Source organism: Nesoenas mayeri (genome assembly GCF_963082525.1).
Source record: "Nesoenas mayeri genome assembly, chromosome: 2".
NCBI lineage: Eukaryota > Metazoa > Chordata > Aves > Columbiformes > Columbidae > Nesoenas > Nesoenas mayeri.
The window spans coordinates 18,086,477-18,108,630 of NC_137543.1; the positions used below are offsets into that span (position 1 = coordinate 18,086,477).

Consider the following 22,154-nt stretch of genomic DNA (forward strand, 5'->3'; position numbering starts at 1 on the left):
GTAGACTTTATATTTAAGTCCTTTTGTAAAAATAACATAGGAAAGTAGAAATACACATATTGAGTCCAGCTAAGAGATAATACATTTGTTTCTTATGTCTCAGCATATTAGCATTAGTTTGTTAATGTAAAAGAAGGCAGAACATTACAGCACTTAAATAAATGAGAGATTTAAAATGGAAGAAACTACTGCGGAGAGGCATAAGAACATATTCAAAAGTTTTAGCTCATGAAAACACAGTATAACTAAGAGTTAATAACTCAATTTTTATTTTTCTTAACATTAAATAATATGTAGAGGAAAGAAAATATGTCATAATGAAGACTTGCTTGATTTTCCTTGAAACAAGGTAGGCTCTAGAGAAATCACATCAACACTGTAGTCCTGTCTACATAGTGTCATATGTCTGTTAGCAAATATTTGATTAGATATAATTTAATAAACAAGACAAGTTTTTCAGGATTTCCAAATGCTCATATACTAATATGCTATAGTTAGTGGAACAATCATTTCCATCTAGAAAGTTCACTGACAAAATTATCACACCTGAATTCAGCATGCTGAGACCCAAAATTAGAAGTCTGAACATTCATAAATTTTCTTGCCTCACACTCCATATTTTTTTTTCCTTACAGCGTTTTATTTATATTTAGCCCAAATATTAAGCATTAAACATCTTATAACCAAGTCAACATTAATTGCAAATGTGCTCCAATTGTAACAAACATGTCTGATGAACACAGACTTTTTCCCTGAATGAAAACACGTTTCTAAACTTGTTCAAAAACAAAGTAACAAATTGTTCTTTCCCCCCATTTTTCTTGTTCACCTGTATTTTCCAATGGAAAATATAGGGTAAATCAAACTGAAATGTTCAACAGTTCATTAGTGCCCTTCCACCAAAAATAGAAAACTAATGCTGAAAATACTTTTTATCCATAATTTGATATTTTTTTTTCTCCTTATATTTTAAAGTAGGATTCTGTATCACGTGATTGAACATGTCAGATACAGACCTGAGGATACATTTCTGCATATTCCTTGCCGTTTCCCACTGTGCTAACAGCCTACTTGTATAACATATATTTCTTTGACACTGTTTAGCTCGTCTAATATTTAAATCTGTCACTCTTTAAAGAAGTTTTTCAAAGATCTCTATAAGATATATGATCTTTCAGAGAGATAGACTATGATGAACCCTTCATAAGCTCTGTCAAACAGTGATTTGTGCAGGATTTCAGCAGGTTGTTAAACTTATCTTTTCCTGGAATATTTTTCTTTTTCTCAATAAAAGCAGAGAATATTGAAAGTATTTAAAGGCAGAAACAAGAGGGGTGATGTTCAAGTAGTTTCTTAACACAGAAATACCAGTAAGTATGCCAGAGATGTCATCAGAATGGCTGTTTCAGTATTAGCCCGTCATGAAGAGATTGCAAAAAAACAGCAGCCTACACAGATGTTTTCTAAGAAATTAATATAAATCTTGAGTTATTTAATTACAAACTTTTATCTCCCCTCAAATTATGACCATTTCTACTCATTAACAGGTCAATCAAGAGAGGAATACAGCAGATATTCTGAATACAGCAGGTATTCTGAAGGGATGGGGATAGAAGCATCTCTTATCCCAACTGCTGACATGATTCGGCGGAAAGCTGACTATATGAGTTCAAGATTATAGTGGTTAAAAAAAGAGACTTTGAAGGAAGAAAGTTAATATGTGTGTGTCACATGAATTATTTTGCAGATGATCTCCATCACTGTATCTAAAAAATAAGATTAAATGTCTTTTACTGCTTATGTCTCAAATGCAGTATTTTGATGTAGGATTAACAACATTTTGATCTCTGCTTCTGCAGGACTTAGACTAGAAACTACAAATATTTCTTTCTGATAATAAAACCTGTTGGGGAAAAAAAAAGAAAGATACCTGTAATAGCCCATAACCCAGAGGCAAGTGTACTGAATCAGGTACTTGTCTATATTGTTAAATATTTCACTATTAGAAAGAAAAAAAAAATATAATTAAGCACTTTTCACCAAGCACCAAAAAATATAGCTTATATGAAGAAATTCACCCTATGCAGAGTTATAACTCTCCTATAGAACAATTTTGGTACATACTCAGGTTGAAAGCTCTTTCTTTTTTTAGATATTTTAAATATTTCCTGCAAAAGGAAATCATATGTTTCATCGGAAAATACACTACTTTCATTTTCCATGCTTGAGAATTCTGAAAATGTTTTCCTAAATCTGCCAGGAACTTGCCTCCAGCAGAAGGGAAAGCATACAAATTTTGAGGCTTGAGAATTTCTCTAAGAAATGCACAAGCCCATGCAATGAAAGTGATAACAGAATGCTGAATACAAACTCTTGCAAAAGGAAAATGATAGTATAATGCTGAAATAAAATAACATTTAAAGATAACTGATTCCAAAGTGAAGGACATCTGGGAATTCTTTTTTAAAGTGAAAAGGAAAGGTGGAGTAGATAGGAAAAGCAAACAATGCTTTTCTGTTTGGAGTAGAATGTGCTTCTCCTTCCCTCCCCGTGGAAAGCTGACAGTTTTAAAAGGTACAATATAGAATCATAGAATAGTTTGGCTTGGAAGGGACCTTCAAAGGTCATCTAGTCCAATGTCCCTGCAATGAGCAGGGACATCTTCAACAATCAGGTTGATCAGAGCCTCGCCCAGCCTGGCCTTGAATGTTTCCAGGCATGGGACATCTACCACCTCTCTGGGCAACCTGTTCCAGTGTTTCATCACCCTCACTGTAAACAGTTTCTTCCTCATGTTTAGCCTGAATCTCCCTTCCTTTAGTTTAAAACCATTACCCCCTGTCCTATAGTAACAGACACTGCTAAAAAGTCTGTCCCCATCTTTCTTATTGGCCCCTTTTATGCACTGAAATGCTGCAACAAGGTCTCTCTGGAGCCTTCTCTTCTCCAGGCTGAACAAGCTTTTCCTCATTGGAGAAGTGCTCCAGCCCACTGATCATTTTGGTGGCCCTCCTCTGGATCATCTCCAACAGGTCCATGGTTTTCCTGTACTGAGGGCTCCAAGGCTCAATGCAGTACTCCAGGGGGGGTCTCACCAGAGCAGAGGGGCAGAATCACCTCCCTTGACCTGCTGGCCATGTGCCTTTTGATGCAGCCCAAGATACAATTGGCCATCTGGACTGCAAGCACACATTGCTGGCTCAATGTCCAATCTTTCATCCACCAGTACACCCAAGTCCTTCTCCACAGGGCAGCTCTCATTCCCTTCATTCCCACACTGTATCGATACGGGGGATTGCCCCAACCCAGGTGCACAACCTTGCACTTCTTAAGCTTATCCAGGTCCCTCAGGGTGCACTCAATCCTGATGTTTAGTTCATTGATGAAGATATTAAACAGTAGTGGTGCCAGCACAGACCCCTGAGAGAAACCACTTGTCACCATTGTTCATCCAGACATTGTCCCATTGGACTGCTACTCTCTGGTTGCAACCATCCAGCCAGTTCCTCATCCACTGAACAGTTCACCCATCAAATCCATATCTCTCCAATTTAGAGAGAAGGATGTTGTGGGGGACCATGTCAAAGGCTTTTTGTCAAATATTGTGGGTACAAAGCTCAGCACTAAGTTAAAACCCAAAGTTTCATGCAATATAAGTTATTAAAAAGTTTTGTGCTTGCTCTTGGTGAATGGCCAGTTGTAGATGTTTATTCATATTATTATCCACTAATTTGATCACAATGTCTTTCCTCATTAATGAATCATGTCAATAATGTATTATTTCGCCTTATGCAGTAGAGGCCATAATGCAATTCAGCACTGTGAAATTATCAGGTTAAGTACCATTAAAAGCGGAATCATGCATATATACTTGACCTAGTACTTTTAAATGTTCTCATGTCTGGACATTTTTAATGAAAAACTCAGATTATACGCAAGATGAACATTAACCAAAGAGACCTTTTCCAATAAAAAGGACTTTATTAGGTAGCCATCTGCTTCAGACCTTAAAAATACATTTTGGTTAAAAAAGTATTCTGAGAATAGTGCTTTATTATGCAAGACCTGAATTTTTATGGGTTTCTGAATCATATCATAAACACTAAGAAAAATGAACAACCTAAACCACTTTTAGTAGGATTAGTTGCACACTTTTAATTACAAACTTTCTCTTGCTTAACATATCAGCAGTGTTTTCAGTTGTATTCTGAATGCAGAATCCTTGAGTACAGTTTGATGTAAAGAGAAGTGTCGAGGGTTAAGATTGCGGGGTGACAATAAAACCCTGGTAGATGTATTGTTAACCCTCTCTTCCCCCCTCACTTCCCCCTTTTTTCCACTAAGGAGAGGCGATTGGGAGGAAAAGAAGGACAGAGAGAAGAGAGTTGGAAAAAAATTAAAAATATTTTACTAATGCTACTAATAAGAATAGAGAAAATAATACAAAAGATACAAAACCAATCTTGAAAGTCTCAGCAACTGCAGAGCCGGCACCCAAAGTCCTGGATTAGACTCTGCAGCCAACTGGAGCTGGATTCAGTCTCTCTCTAGGCCTCAGTTCGCAGGGACGACTAGCAAGATCCTCTCCTAATGTCGGCCATAGGGAAAAGGAAAAGGGACGAGATCCTCGTGATCTCCCACTTTTATATGAAGTATTCACGTGAATGGAATGTTATACACGGTCAGTTTCTTGGTCACTTGTTTCTTGTCGCCCCTCTCGTGAGATGTCCATCCATGCTTATCAATAAGTTTGCATTCCATTGCTAGGTTTACCAAAACATGTGTCTGATTCTCCAGGAAAATGCAGCTAATATGAAGGCTTTAGCTGATAGGCAAAATTCACTGAAAGAGAAATTTGTTTTTAACAAAACCAGGACAAGAAGGGATCACCATTCCATCCTGATATGGAGTGGAGATTTTATTTCAGTACTTTAATAAAAATATTTTTATTCACAATAAGACTTGTATTTCAGAATATAATATCTTTATTTTACACTTATTTATACATTACCTCAAATTTACAGTCTTGACAGCATGAATACATACTAATGACAGCTATACAATATAATAAAACATGGTTAACTGAATGAGCTGTATCATATCCATACACAGTTTGAAAGACGGGTTAGTGCCTCATGAAACATTCATGCAAATACTTTAAAACAAAAGTTGGAATAGAGATTTTAAATTTCACCTGATGTGCTAAGACCTTGAGACACATAAAAGGATAGTTTATTTTGTTTTGTTTTGTTTTGTTTTGTTTTGTTTTCCTAAGGAAGATATTCTGTTGAAAGGATATTATAAGAACATTCAAAAAAGTAATACAGCAATTTAGCCTTGACTAAACAAAGGCACTGCCTAACCACTACATATCCTACCTATTGAAAAGCAGTGTCAGTCTGCCAGTTGAGATTTATTATGGAATATAAAAAAGAAAACACTTCTGAAGAGTTTGGTAATGTCCTCATGACATCCAACATCAGAACGCTGATTATGACCGTCTGCCATCAAATACAGTAAGGATATTTATTCTATCAGCAAATAGTGGTGTCAGAAAAAACAGCTGTGATAAAGATTTTGGGGAGATTCAGTCTTCTAAATGAAAATTCTAAGCCATAAGACTTTCTAAATGAAATCTAAATTAGAGAATTTAGGCCCACATTTCTTTTGTAAAAATGGATAAAACCAGAAACATTTAGCAAGTCAGTATAGGGAAACAGCTCTAACTTCAGAAAGATGATTTCTGTAAACAATGTTGTTACGGAATCCTTCACACCAGCAATAATGGTGGAAACCAGATGAAATTTTGCTGTAAGAGACATTAGACATTTGGAAAAAGAAGATGGCAGTCAATGAAGTGATTCAATTGCATCAAAAAATTGTACTTCTAACAAGGTACTACAGTGTCTCCTAGTAGCAGTTCTCTATATAAACATACATACCCCAACACATACATATACAAACCACATGTAATAGATACATATTAAAAAAAAAAATGGAATTTTATGTTACCACTGATATGTACAGAAGGAAAATTTTGTTACTCTGACAGGTCATACAACAGCTCTGAATGTTTCAGGTGCCACCTAGTGCCCAGTTCTCATGTGTCAGTCCTTTCCATGAGGTGAAAATTGATTTTCTTTGTGCCCTTTTATGCTACTATCTAATTACATGTTCATGATGCATCCCATAAATTCCAGCTTTAAACCCTGAGTGATCCACTATAGTAGAGATAATTTTTCTCTCTTTTTTTTTTTTTTTTTTTTTAAACAAGTTGAATAGTTCAGCATACCAGAAGGACTCTACCTTCAAGGTTTAGACACAATTTCTGAAGAAGGCCTTGGCTAATAAGTTAGACATAAGGCATGGCGGATTAACCAGGAACATGTGTCTGTATCTTTAGACTATATACTGGTCAGTTCAGGTGACCTTTGCCAACAGGAAGCTGGAAGAGATGTTGCATATTTTCTTCTTAAAACTAGCCAGTCTGTAGTTTATAATAATTTAAGCCACAAATCTTTCAGATTAGCTCTTATAAAACTTTAAGAACCAATTCACTAATTATCAACACCTGTGAATGCTCAAGTGTCAATTTTTACATTTCTTCTTAAGTCTCTTTAAGAAGTCTCAATATTTTTCTGCAAACTGTGGTTTATTTCATTCTATTCTCTGCTTTCAGTATTCCTCTAATCTTGAATATAAAAACTGTACATCTTCCTAATATTTGTGTTACACAGGAATTTAAATATGACAGTATATAAAAATATATAAAATTAATTACATTTATTTGACAGATGCATCTATTATTGTCTGTGAAATTTGTGTGGACACACTGTCTATATGTTATCATACAACTTATTTGTGCTATGACATCCTCCTTCGGTGGGTAAACTTCCTTTTCATAAGTTCAGTTAGCTTTTAATATCTTTTGTTTCTGCAGACTCTCCAGGTAGGGAAAGCCAGTGAAGAACAATGAAACATTAATAAAGTACCTAGCATAAGACAAAATAAAGTTAGACATTGAGACAACCGTAGAATGAAAATAAACAATACTATGAGATATTTCTTACCATAACAATTCAGAAATTGAAGTTGAAATTCTTTTGTATAACTCTAAAAGGCATAGTAAGAAATAGATATTGCAGAAGGAATAGCAATACGGTTGTAGGATTCTCTTTTATTTTAAATTGTCTTGGGCTCTGAAATAATCTTTGACCTTTAATTATAACAGCCTCTTCTCAGCTGCCTACAGAATACAGCTGTGCCAAAAATCCCGACAAAAAATGCTCAGAATCACTACAGTCTAAATGAAACTATCCTGTTATGACTCATATAGACATACCTACACAGACCTAGCTCAGCAAGCAGGGTGCTTCTGTCTGGATTTCATCCACCTGGGAAGCTGAACAGCTACCACATGTGGCAGATACAGTGCTCAGGCTTTGGTCTAGGGGTTGAATACATTCAGAAGAGTGTGGATGGAGTAATCTCTGTGATACTGGCAACTCTACACCCAGTCCAAAACTTCAAGTAGTCTCCAATGGTCTTTCTCAGTCCATGCACTATGTGAAGTTACCTTTCAGGCATTTTTGGGGTTTATCTGGTACCCTCAGCAGCTGTACAGGAATTCACTGCAGATAAAGCTTTAATTGAAGTCAACTGGGATTTGATAAAGGCAGAAAAGTGTGGCTGGTGCTGTTAACCATACAGCTCTCCTAACTAACGGTTTGGTCTTTACCTCTTTGTCATTCCCTTTAGGTAACACTTTAGAAGAATGTCTGATGTGAAATGTCAGATTTAACTATATCTACTGAAACTTATAGTCACCTTCCTATTGCTTTCACTTGATGCAGAATTATGCTGTCATATGGTAAAATTAGTGACTGCCATTATCTTTCTGCATGAATTTTCAGCTCTCTAGTGTTGTTCTATGTCTTTGTCTAATTTAAATAAATGTTCCAAGTGTTGTATTGCATGTGAAGGAAATGTATTACAAATCCTAGACCTTTTCTTGTGTTACATTTGTCAAGCTCAGTGTATCAGTTACTATAGTACTACAATTATCACTTGTTTCCTTCATATGTCTTGAAGGGTTTTTTTGCTGTACTTCTTGTTGCTATTGTTCTCTTGCTTGTAGAAGAATTATATTAATGCATTTCTAATGCACTTAATGCTGGAATGGATTTGTTCCTATAAAAATAACATATGACTTTAATGTTATAGATAGAAGCATCCTTGTGTTACTTGCAAAGAAGAAGATGTGGTGATTGTTTCAATGTACTTAGAACCAAAATCAAACTTGGTATATAGATCTACATTTAAAGTTCCCTCAGGCCATTTTTTAAAGACTCCCTTATACTAATCAGTGGCTGTACTTCAGATAATCAAGTTCCTATGCCAATTTTTGGCATGAAAATAATTTCAAAGGAAGAGAAAGGCAAAATTTTGTCATTCAATAAAACTAGGTAAGAAACCATGCAATGTAATTAGCTGTATTATCTTTAGTGGACAGTAGAGACCCTCAGTGAGGTTACTATTGCAAAGACATTTGTCTGTAAAGGAAGAGCAATTAAGAATAGGAGAAGAAAATATATATTTTATCTTGTTTTCCTTTAGGGAAAAAAAAAAAAAAAATCTTTCTCACATTTCCTCTTACCTATATATTTATAGATAGATAAATACCAGAATATGACAGTCTCTTTTGATTGGCCTATATAAAATACAGAAAGGAAAAGAAAAACTGCAGAGAAGCTTTAATTGTTAGACAAACTATTATTTCTATTGCTGCTATAAAAAAAAAATGGGAATTTCAGAATGGTAACTCTTCATTTTGCACTTGTATCTTGAGGTGAAATATCTGGTGGAATCAAGGATTAACCATTTCTGTTGTTGAATTACAACAAAGGAGAGACCTGGATTTTGGAGGAGAATATTTTTTTTGTTTAATCTCTGTTTTAATAAAACTGTATTTCTTACAGTAGATATTTCAAACCATTCATTTATAGTGTCTTTTTCTTTGCTCTCTGAACCATACATATTTGTGCAGTTAAATTGCCACTTAGACACTAAATTTTTCATTTTTTTCCTTCACTGCATTGATATTGCCTACTCTAAATTTTTCTTGTGGTTTTCCTCACTCTTTAAACTCAAGTGGGACAAGTATGCATACGATTTTTTAAACATACATGTAGGAAAATGATGGTATTTCTAGTTTATTATTTTAGTCCCTTTTAGATCTAAATCTAGACCATGCTCACTCATATATTCAGAGCAACGTGAATGGATACAGAAAAGAAAAATAAGTTAAATACACATTTTGAGAAAAAAAAAACAAAGTAACATGAGGTAGAGACTATGCATATAAGTTACTTTTTTAGTTTACAATACCTTTAAAAAACTATATGCAACTAAAATAAACCATTACAAGATTTGATATAGTGAAATTTTGGACAACTGAATTTCAGCCTATTTCATACTGTTACAAATGAGTCATCTTGCCTAATATTTGGGACCCTCAGAATATATAGCACTCATCATATCCACACACATACTACTAGGACCCCTTCTGATATTGGTCTTGAAACTCCAATATCAAAGCATTCTTACTTGTCAATGTGACAAACTATATATGCATTGCTTTTGAAAGGGATATCTGTGTACAGCTGTGTTCTAGTATTTCCAGTTTCACCAAGCTTTGTGCCAAAAGACAACTGGAGTGACCCCTTGAATGGTGTATTCCCTGGACCATACTCAGCTTTGTCTGGCAGAGGAATTACTTCTTGGAATAGCAGACATGAATGAACAAGAAGTTTATAACCAGTTCTGTGCAGTAATACAGGGAGGTATCCAAACTAGCCATGTAAGGATACCAGAAGTATTAAATTTAAAAAGTAATAGATGAAACACGTTAGCCTCTCTTGGGATATTTAATAGGTTTTTAACTGTGTGAGTACTCACGAAGATACGCATTTGATATTGACAGTGTTTCTCATCTCAGGCTGGGAAAAATGGGATTACAATAACTTGTAATAGCTATGAGCAAAAACTGTGATAAAGATCTGGATCAACCTTCTGAAAAAAAAGCCAAAATTATTTATGTTCCTAAATTTCCAATATCAGATTTGGTGTGTGAAGAACATTAATCTTCAGCAGAGAAAATACAAATAGTTTCCACTGAGCTGAATGCAATGCAATTATATGGAAAATGCATTTTTTTACTGGAATATTTTCAAATAATTGTTCTGGCTATTTGGATATAAAAATATAAATGTCATGCTTAAACAGTTTAGAGAGGAGAGATGATACTCTTGGTTTTATAGAGAACATAAAAGAAAAAAATCCTGATTTAAAATCTGAATAAAAAGAAAGTAAATTGGAAATTTCTGAATCTGGTTATGAGCTGTTTCTACTTGAGTGAATGCTGAGAGTCTCTGCTAGTCTTGTTTTTGAAAATATTGTCACAAAGAAGTTATATTAAATATGATTTAATTGAATAGCTTATTAATTAGTATTTTTAAGTGGCTGAATTTCTGCTAATTAAACTCTTTAAAGTAGTATGTCCATTCCTGTTAAGCAGAACTCTACGAGGCATGTTTTACCTGCAGTCTTTAAGCAGAATTTCTATTAAGGAAATAGAAACTTATTGAAAAGCATTGAAGGGCATTTTGATGTTGGTGTTTTATCACCATGTTAAAAAAAAAAAAAAAAAGCACAAATAAGTTTATATGTACCATGCTTACAGGTAGAATATTGATTTAAAAACACATTTTGGTTTTGCACTAGTGAACAATGCATATAATTTCAGAGATAACTGACAGTTAAATCTAGGACAAAGAAAATTCTTATTTGGAGACAGATTGGAGCAATTGTGACAGCTTGCTCTAAAAAGGAGATGAGCAACACTACACAATAAAAATGTAAAAATAAGAATGGTATAAAAATCATTTATGTATATTTTCAGAGTATATGAACAAGGAGAAGTTCAACCAAATTATAATGTGGCAAATTTTAGAGGAAATACTTTTCCATGCTCCGTATCATTACTGAATATCAGAATGTTACTGAAGTCAAGAATCTGTGCAGATCTGAACAAAAATGACAATCTAGTCTGGCAATTCCCATGTTTCCTGGCAGATGACAATCTCAAGGTAACAATCCACAGCTTTAAATGGCAGAGAACTGATAGCACAGTTTTAAAAAAGATACTACCTATCAAAGAGGACTCATGCAGTTACTTGGTGAATTACACCCTTCCCCCACATAATACACTTGTATATATTGAAAATGAAAGTACTTACAGAAGAAACTAATATCTTTTAAATTGTATTATTTATTTTCTAATTCATTATCTAGAATCAGGAACAAAATGAGTTGAAGGGTTAGAGGTAGTAACACAATCACTAGCCACTGTCATGATATTAAAAAGTTAATGCAAAATGCCAAGTATCCTTTTTAAATAAGTAATTTAACATTGCAACGGGAAAACGAGTTTGGTTTTTTTTTCTCAGAGGGTGGGTAATTTTTAATTAGTGCTTTAAAATACAACATAGTTTCATAAGAATATGTTTCCTTCTGTAGGTAGTTCTTGATGAGACAGTAGTAAGAGTAAAGCAAGCAATTTTAGGCAGTGACTATTAAAGGCATTGTTAATCACTATATTCTTCTTTTTATAGGACAGGGAATCTTTTCATGACCTTTTACAAAGCTCTAAGAAATACTGGCCTCTGAAAGATTTCATCTTCTTGGAGAAGACAAAAATAACACCACTGTGAACAGACAGTTTTCAAGTTAATATAATATGATTCATAAGATAACCAGAAACCACAGGATGATATTCTTACCTCTATTTTGACATGCTATAATGATACATAATAACTAGAGTGGCCTTGAACCCTTTTAAAGCATTTTACAAGAAATCCCTTTGAACAAATATGCAGGAGTCAACTGTAGCATTGCCTTCTTTCTAAGCCTTGCAAGCAGATTTAAGGACAGAGAGGTTTTGTTGGAGGACAGAAGACTTTGCTCTATAAAGCAGTAGTAGGAATATCAACCATATAGGTGAGCTTTGACGTGATTAAGAGGAGGCAGGCTATCTTCTTCTGTGTTATGTCCTTCTGCAAGGCAATGAAAGTCAAAGACAGTTCCACATTTTTTATTATTATTTTTTTTTTTTAATGTAAAGGAAAGAAAGGAAGCAATAGCAGCAATGACATTGGCAAATAATCTGCAAATTAAACTTTCATATCAAAACATGATTGGTACAGAAATTCTTGTTTGTGAGCACACTGTTAGCATATATTTTATATATAGCCTCTATATGTATAGACATCTACAACATATATAACTGACTACACAGGATTCTTCCCTTCAATAATTGTTACATAGTTTTGTTTCACAGCTAGTATCAGAAATCTAATAACAAATCCTTGATAGTTTTTGGCATAGAAATTTCACCGTGTAATGTACCTTGAACAATACTGCTTTTTTGATAACCATTTATACCTTTTTCTTTAATTGAAACATTGTAACAGTTCAAATCGTTTTTTCTATACTATATTTAGATATCCTAATAGCTATATATATGAGTGTGCCTGTGTGCACACACTCATGAACACATCGGGGATACAGAAGAATAAGTTAATTGCATGGAACTCAGGAAAAGAAATGAAAGCAATACATATATACGTTTCTGTTCTTTCATCTTGTTTCTTTACTTTGTAGATTAGGGAAATTTGCTATGAGTACCAGTACAGGTTTGCCTCTTTCCTGTTAGCATTAGACTGGTGAGTATACTTGGTATGAGCTTTGAAGAGCTCCAGATGATATTATGAAACCTCTTTTGCTTACATTGTACAAAATCTATCTTTTTATGTCCATTAACTAAAAGACTTCAGTAGTAAATGATGGGAAATTTTGTAATCAAGCTGTTTACGATCAGTCAAAAGGGTACACAATCGGAGTGTGAGTACTGCCTAGTAAAACTGAGCTTTACGTAATGTCCTCATGAATCAAACAGCTGAGCTGCAACTTCCTTTGGATTTTCAATGGTTTGAAGCTCTGTATTAGAGTAGAAGTAACACAGATCTATGATATTTCGTATGTTTAAATTAACCAGTCCTTTGCTCAGAACTCAGTTACCCACAGTGTCTCATAACTTTTTCCCCATTATCTAAAATCTATTAAATCATTCAACTTATTCCTGATCAGGCTCAGACATATGTTTGTTAAAAACTTCTCCTGGTGTTCTGTCTTGAGTATTTTATTTGTTCTTCCAATTTTTTGTTGTTTTGAATCTGATGTTCTTTTATGTCTGTGTTACAGTTTTATTTATTGTTTTGCATTTTTATAAATGTAAAGCCAGAAATATATCAAGTTCCTTTGTTTCCTCTTCCTATGCAATGAGTTCTTTGCTGTCAATTAAAAAAAAAAATAAAAATCTATATCTATAGCTATATATCTATGTAACTATAGCTGGAGTTTAAGGAAAAACTTGTGCTCATGTAAGTAGATACTTAATAGATTAAGTTAGTAATGGCTTTTCAGTGTTGGGTGTTGTATAATAGCCATGGCAACACACTATCTGCCCAAAGTTGCTATAAATTTGCTGTTCTATATTCTTCATCAAACTACAATATTATTTATAAAAACATTGTAAGTAATAGAAATATGTCTTCTCCAGAATTACAGAGTAGTTCCTGTGGCAATCCAGGAGTTCCACCAAAGGGTATCTTGTATGGTACAAGATTTGATGTTGGTGACAAAATCCGATACAGCTGTGTAACTGGATATATTTTGGATGGCCACCCTCAGCTTACTTGCATAGCTAACTCTGTGAATACGGCATCGTGGGATTTCCCCGTTCCTATCTGTAGAGGTAAGAGAAATGTTATAGTAATGTTCTTGAATATATATATTTATTAGTATGAAAAACTTTAAATCTCTGGTTTAATTATTATCTTTCAGACTATGATTAAAGAAAAAAAATATTTTTGAACATGTATCTCAGCATATGCACCTCCTAATTTTTAAGTCAATATCCTAATAAAGTGATATTTCTCATTTATTTTAAAATATATTTAACGAAATAAGAACTAGAAACCTAGTAATAAGTAGGGCATAAATTTCTGTATTCAAAATAATCACAGGTACGGGAATGTAGTTTTGGGATCCATTAATGCTTCCTAAGGACTGATTTTTGTCAAATATTAACTTGGATATGGAATGAAAAGAAGTTCAAAACTATCAAAACAATTGAGTTAGAGGGACTTCCACTCATTCCCAGTTAGATTTAATATCTTAAGATTTCTATATGGGATATGCCTTGTATTCTAACAAATATTGTAGGTCAAATCCCTTCCCCTTGCTCACATTAGAAATACAGCAGAGAATCCTATTTTATAGGCAAATCTTAATTTCTGAGACTATTTGAGAGAAACAATGGTTGCAAAATAATGAAAGTAATTAAGATGATGAAATTGAGAAAATATCACTACTATACACAACCAAATGCAATATAGTATTTTGATGAATCACTGTTATGTCAGGCAAGCTTGAGATCCTCTTCTAGATTCACAGCTTAACTTTACAGAATGGAACATTTATATTTGTCTAAAGAATGTTATATGTTCTTGCAGGGGCTACAAAAACATTCCAGCTGAAATTAGCATTCTGATTCAGAAAAATCAAAATTCAGTTGGGTTAAAACCTGGTTAACAAGTACCACAAAAAAGTATTTATATATGGGAAATGTGTATCATTGGAAATACCATTCTATTGTTTAGAGCTTAGAGCTTAGAGCTTAGGCTTAGAGCTATTTAATACGTTTATCCATGATCTTAAAGAAAACAAAAAGTTATTACTAATAATACTGTTTTCTAGTAAACTTACTTTTAACTCCCAAGTCTTCCCCTCCTACTTCTCAGAAAAAATGCTGGCTAATAATGAAGAAGATACACAATCAAGGCATAAATCCAAATTTTGTTTGTGGAGGTGATGATAAAAAAAGATTTCACTAGAATATGTGAACTTGCAAAAACTTACATTTGTAACAAAGTAGAAGGCTAAGGGACTTCACTGTGAATCGTTCAAATTCTTGATCTGCAAATTTTGAAATTCATTGGCACTAAAAATTGTGCTCTTAAATGAGGAAGATAAGAGACTTGAACTTGATGCTTCCACTTGCCCTTCAGTCATCACAGTCACAGTGTTACACACTTTTTCTTTTGATACAACATTTTTCAGCAGAACTTTTGAGATTTTGTTTACATTCCAAGGGGATGTGAAAATACACAGTGTTAATCTGAATTTAAATAAGTTCCCAAAGTAGTCCTGTAGTTAAACATAACTCCAGTGTGTAAGGAGAAGACTATCACATAAGAGTATGAAAAACATATTACTTTTTATTCATGATTAGAGAGGTCATTATCTGAATAGTGTTACTCTCTAGGGTGAAACAGAGTTGAAAAATTGGAAAGGATTCAGAAAAAGAGGAAACAAGTTCTGTTAGCTTTCAAAATTGTCATTTTGTCTAGAGACTTAAGGAACTCAAGCTTTTCAGTGTATGCGAAAGAGGGCAAAGAGTTGATTTGATTTACTGCAGAAACTCATGTAGAAGGAAAATATTTTTTGGAGAAGACAGTTCTCTAATTGATAGCAGTGAAGAATCAAGGGGGCAAAAGCTTGACAAATAAAAAATAATTTTTAAAAAAGATACACATTTTAATAGTGGTGGTTACTAATTACTGAAGCAACCTAGGAACATGACAGTTTCGTGACTTAACATCGAGCATAATGGCTTAAAGGCTTAACGCGCCAAGTTACTGTTAAGGTACTTTTGATCTATGTTCAATTAAAAAAAAAAAAAAAAAATTAACTAATTTTTTTTCAATAGTTCCTTCCATGACTCTATGTTTGATATCAGAAACCTGTAACTCTACATTTAATGCAGAGACCTTTGTGGTTCCATTCTAATGAATGTGTCCTAATTTTGTCTGATACAATTATCCAACACAGAATTCTGCAGGAGGTTGCTAAAGGTGATTACTCACTAATGAGCTTTTTATCTCTTTCTTTCCTTTCGCTATGGAGACTCTCTTTGATTAAACACTCATTTTTAAAGAGTTCTTCTGACAAATGTCTTATTGTTCTCTACCAATGGTCATTGCATCTAAACAGAGAATACTGAGACAAACAAGTAGTGTATAATTTTGAGAGTATATGTGCAATAATTTTTCTCAACACTGAACAAGCTGACTACTGATTTTTGGAAGATGGCCAGGTCTCTTCCAGACAAGCATATACTAGTTATCAATTTTAATGTAATTAGTTGTACTGAGGAAATACAGTGTATTTCAATGCCATCATATGGGAAATGTCACTGTTTGATTTGTTAGAAAAAAGCCTCAAGAATAGCACAAAAATAATTTTGGGGTTTTTTTGTTTGTTTCTTTGTTTTTACCTATGGGAAATAAATTGAGCAAAGCTCTGAACTTACAGCGTGCTTAGATGTCAATGGAGTTAAGCTCATAGACTTCTTTAGATCATCATTGTGTAAATGCCATTTGTTATCTGCCTCTTGTAAATTAGAAAAAAAAAAATTCAGGGAGTAGGGTTTTTTTAGATAATACCTTTCACATTGCCTTCACTTTGAATGAAGAGATCAGGAGGGGGTCATGCATGAGTTTTAGCAATGTAATTCTTACAGACTGATGTCTCAATGAGGGGAATTTCACTGGAATCAACAACGCTTTGTATTGCCACAGGGATCCATACATGAGACCTGATTATATGCTTATGGTTTAAATGTTGTACATAACACTGTTATTTGTATTTTTTTAAGTTATACATTTTTGGGCTAAATTTTGTTCATGAAGAACAGAGCTATTGCTCCAAATGACTTCGTTTTTCTTCACTGATCTCCATAGGATTGTATTGCAAAATCAGCGCACATACCTAACAATCACTTTATTTCATATCCTGTTTCTCAGTGAACATAGTTTGAATGCACAAAGCTTTTCATCTGTCATTTGTATGTTCTGATATTTATTAGCATATTGTAATTTTTATTAGATTTACTAAAAGTGCAAAATACTGTAATTAAAAGAAAACTAAATTGGATTTATTGTGTTGTGGTCAATTATACTGTGCACAACCCGTGACTAGTTTTTAAAACAAAGTCTTCTTCCATGACAAATTAATTTTGATAAGGTTATATTCAACAGTGAAACAAGACAGCAGCTTTATCATATAACCTTTTCCTGAGATAATGTTGCAGCTTGCAGTTTCTCTATAATGCAGCAAGCTAGGAATTTATTGAGACCAATAAATAAGGTTACATTTCTATATAATGTTGTTCTATAAACATTATAATAATTGGATGCTTTCATAATCAAGGAAATATTCTGACTATTGTATTTTTACAGCTTTTCCTATTCCAGGGTAAAATGGATGTTGTAAGACGCTTTATTCTTAAACTATTTTTTGTTTTTAGAATTCAGAAATTTCAAAAACAAAATATAGTTTTATTTGTATTCCTAGAAGTTCTATTAAAATATTTTCACTGTTGCCTGTACATATAGCTACAAAATGTTTGTCACTATAAAACTTCTGTTCATAGTTTTAAGAAGTGGCTTTGTTTTTCCTCTTGTTTGAATTGGCATGCATTTTGGTCAGACAAGTTCACAACCCACTGATTATGTGTACTTTTTTACATGGAAAAAAAAGCATTTCTGTTTTTTATTGTTTATGTGGGAGGATATTGAGTTATTTTCCCATATTGTACAATGACAGGTAAAAGACTAATGAAGCTGGTACTAAATTCCAAGTTTGGGAGTTCTGTAATTCCCCTGCAACATATATACACATATAAAAATATGTTTGTTTCTACCTATCTGTACAGGTGTAGGCTTAATTTTGTAGGACTGTTGTTCAAAGCCCCATCCAGCCTGGCCTTGACCTCTGCCCAGGGCTGGGGCATCCACAGCTTCTCTGGGCAAGCTGTTCCAGTACCTCACCATCCTCGCAGTAACGAGTTTATTCCTTATATCTGATGTAAACCTGCCCTCTTTCAGTTTAAAACCATTAGCCCTTGCCTTATCATTACACACTCTTCTAAAATGTCATTCTCCAGCTTTCTTGTAGGTAGCTTTTAGGTACTAGAAGGCTGCTATAAGGTCAGGTCAGAGCCTTCTCTTCTCCAGACCGAACAACCGCAACTCTCTCAGCCTTTCTTCATAGAAGTGCTCCAGCCCTCTGATCATCTTTGTGGCCCTCCTTTGGGTCCGTGTCCATCTTGTGTTGAGGGCTCCAGAGCTGAACGCGGTACTCCAGGTGGAGTCTCACAGGAGTGGAGTACAGGGGCACAATCACCATTCTTGACATGCTGGTCATGTTTCTTTTTATGCAGCACAGGATACAGTTGGCTTTCTGGGCTGCAAGTGCACATTGCTGGGTCACACTGAGTTTCTCATCAACAAACAACCAATTCCTCCTTCTTCAGTGGATTTATTCCAGATAAACCAGATCAAGAGTTTTATAAGCTCATATTCTAAAAAGTGATCTCACAGTCTCAAATTTGAACATTTAATATTCAGCTCACTACTGGAGAGGAAAATTTGTTAACTGCAAGTTACTAGTACAGTTCCATGACTATCCACATTTCAACTACATGAGGCAAGTTTTAGGTCAGGTAAAAGAGAGAGCATTCGCATATGAAATAAAAGTACACCTAAGAGTTTTGTAGACCCTCCAGTACACTTTCTTGATGGAGTATATCTGTTTATATACAGCCTGTAATAAGAGGAAATTTTGAAAAAAATGAATTAAGCTTCTCATAACTACCAAGAAGTATTAATATAAAAATGTAAGCATTTTGCAGACAGATAAATTTTGTTGCAGGTAGGTAAATGATTTTATGGCAGCATGGCAAATAAAATAGAACTCAGTAACATAAGCACTAAATAAGCTGACTCTGCCTTTGTGTCTTTATTGTGAGTAGGGCTTTATAGGCTGTGGAGAGAACAAAGCAGGAGATTATGTACAGCACTTGATGTCATGCAGTGCATTAACTAGCAGAACTGACAATATACACAGAGGAAAATAAAGTATGCTAAACTTAAAAGCAAGAATAAATTACATCTCATGAGGAATGAGCAGTTTTCTGTCTGAAGCCAGTTCTTACATACAAAGAGCTGTTAACTGCTTATTCTTGGGAGAAGCCCCAGTATAGCTGTGTGAGACTGTATTAAAGGCATGTTAGATTATTTAAAGGAAGGTAAAAAGAAAACCAACAAAAATATTTTGTAGAATTATGCATTTGTATATAAGATATGAAAATGACTTGACACTAAATAATGTGCAATTATTCAGAGATTGTTCCACAGATCCTTTTTGGGACATTATAAATCAGTGGCTTATAATGGCCAAAACTTATGGTTGGTACATTAAAACATGTAAATGGTCTACAAATGGCAATGATGCTTCCCTAAAATTAGAGAAGTTAAATAACATTGTGGGGAGGGGTGGAGGGTAGGGCAGGGAGGGAATGATAAGAAAAGTCTACTATTTTATTGAAATAGAAGCAAATATAAAAAATATGTTTTCCAGTAGAACACTGTGTGCTTTCAAGTAGGGCCCAGAAGCTCTGCAAAATAATACCTTAAACTGAATATCCCTTTGGTCAGTTGGGGTCCCAGCTGTGTCCCTTCCAAATTTTTTGTGCACCCCAGCCTCCTCGCTGGTGGGGTGGTGTGAGAAGCAGAAAAGACCTTGACTCTGTGTAAGCAGTGCTCAGCAATAATTAAAACATCCCTGTATTATCAACACTGTTTCCAGCACAAATCAAAAACATAGCCCCATATTACCTACTGTGAAGAAAATAAACTCTGACCCATCCAAAACCAGCATAGACAGCATTGTCTGTCTTGTGAGTTGAATTTCAGATCTGTAGTCTGTTTTTAAACAGATAATATTTAAAGTTGTCCATTGATGAAAGAGTGTGAAGATGGTTCAGTTGTGTTACAAAAATTAATGCCAAAGCAGTGTTTTGCCACATGTGTACAAAAAATGTCATTTTATTTAAGGTGGTCAAGAAAGGCCCAACAACACAGACTTAATCTCTTACAGAACTGACTCTAATCAACATATAGGTAAGAGATCTGCTTTTAAACTCATTTATCTTCTGTGATGGCCTTCTGAGTTTTGTGCAGCATGAAACCTTTGACAATAGATCTGTACAAATTTAGCACATAAAATATATTTCACATTTCAGTAAATCAGTAAGGCTGGCCTTATTTCACCAAAACAGAGCAGTTTATGGGCAAAGGTTCTCTTTGCTTGTCTACATCATAAATTTGATTCTGGGTTTTTCTGAGACTGTCTGGGAAGAGGTAAAAACTTTAACTGCGAGAATTTTGGATCACTAGTTGCTTCATCAGTTTGATCTTCCTAATCTCAATACTCTTAACACTGGCTGGTATTCAGAGAAAGAAACTTCTCACTGTCCAGTTATGTGTTAATTCTTTCAATCATAGAGTTCCATCTTATCTTTTATTTTAAATCTTTGATGTTATCTTCAAATATTTTATACTTTGTATTTTTTCTATACATTTTTTGCCATATTGTTGTAAGTATGAATATTTTAAATTTCTGTATATATGTCTTAGAACTTTTAAAAACTCTGTAATGCATAATGGAAAAAAAAAAAAAAAGTTTGTTTTTGAGGCCTGTTATTTTCCAGTTTTCTCATCTTGACTAAAACAGGAGAAAAAAAAAGAGCAATCTAGTTCAATATCAATACTTCATATAAAGTAATCAAGTTGAAAAGAAAACAGCTTTAAGCTAGGAGCCATGGGAAACGGACAATTTGACCCATATTAAAGTTAGGTAGAAGTGGACAGGGGTCAAAAGCAAATGGTGCCGAGTAATAGGAATATGGGAGAATTCAGAAATGATAAAACAGGGTGAAGGGACACCTGGCTATCTGTCTCAAGTCAGCCTGGGACACATGCAGGAACAGTTGCAGCTCCATGTGCAGTCACAGAACAGTGACGTTGTTGGAGTAACTGAGACATGATGGGATAGCTCACATGACTGCAGTGTGGTAAAGGATGGATACAAACTCCTCAGGAGAGACAACCAGAGAAGATGGTGTGGTGACCACTGTGTGGAGGAGCAGCTTGGATGTATCAGTCTGCCACTGGAGATGCAGAATGGCTGGTTGAGAGCTTCTAGATCAGGATCAGGGAATAATAGAACAATCAGAAATGTCACATTGGGAGTTTGTTGCACACCACTAGATAAGGGTGAGAAAACACATGAAGTGTTCTTTAAACACCTCGAGGAAGTCTCAGATTCACAGATTGTAGTTCTCACAGAACTTTATCCTTCCTGATATATGTTGAAAAGGTAGTATGGTAGGATGCAAAAAGTAAAGATTTCAGGTGATCTTAAAGAATTCATACCCATGTTTCACAGAAAGATTTATTCCCGGTAGCTATTTGTCCAGATAGTCCTTTAAAAACCTTCCCATTTTCCAAAGACTGTGGTTTCTGTTGTTTTATTTTTAACATAATTAGAAAGAATTTTCATCTTTTATTTGAAATGGATTGTTCTTGTCTAACTTTAAGCATGTTTTCTTCCTATACATAGTTTTATACCCATGTCCATAAGAAACCAATTGTTTTATTTTTCTTTGCAACTTCCTTTTTCTTGTTTAGTTTTGATCTTCAGTTCTTCAACTACAATAATCCCAATGTACTCTTACTTCACAAGTCGTACTTTTGAGACCACTAGCATTTTTTGTTAATTTCCTCTAGATTGTTTTTAGTTTATCCGTGCTGTCCTTTGAAGTGGTGGGCCCCAATTAGCAAAGAGTAGATAAGAATTTTTATGATTCAATGATCACAGCTCATAGTTACAGCACACTCTATTCTGCTCTTTGAGGTGCTGGTGTGTCCAGTTATTCACCTAGTTTGTCTACGAGGATTATCTCAATTCTTGTTCCACTTTTAAACCAATGTTCTGAGGCTTAAACAACATTTTTAAGAAACAACGTTTTTCTGATTTGTTTTGTTTTATTTTGTCAGAATAAATTAATTGTTGAATTCCAGATAAGTGGGCAAGGTTTTTGTCTTTCTGTATTGCCCATATTATCATGG

General features: G+C 34.3%; 1 protein-coding gene across 3 annotated transcripts in view; it reads left to right on the plus strand.

The window, feature by feature from the left end:
* Positions 1 to 22,154, plus strand: part of CSMD3 (CUB and Sushi multiple domains 3) — a gene marked incomplete at its 5' end in the record, with an annotated part of 620,447 nt that overhangs the window by 135,483 nt on the left and 462,810 nt on the right. For all 3 annotated transcript variants that reach the window (XM_080338547.1, XM_080338548.1, XM_080338549.1), the window contains one exon: positions 13,679 to 13,873. In XM_080338547.1, the coding sequence (XP_080194673.1) occupies positions 13,679 to 13,873 (195 nt within the window). The remainder of the gene's footprint in view (positions 1 to 13,678; positions 13,874 to 22,154) is intronic.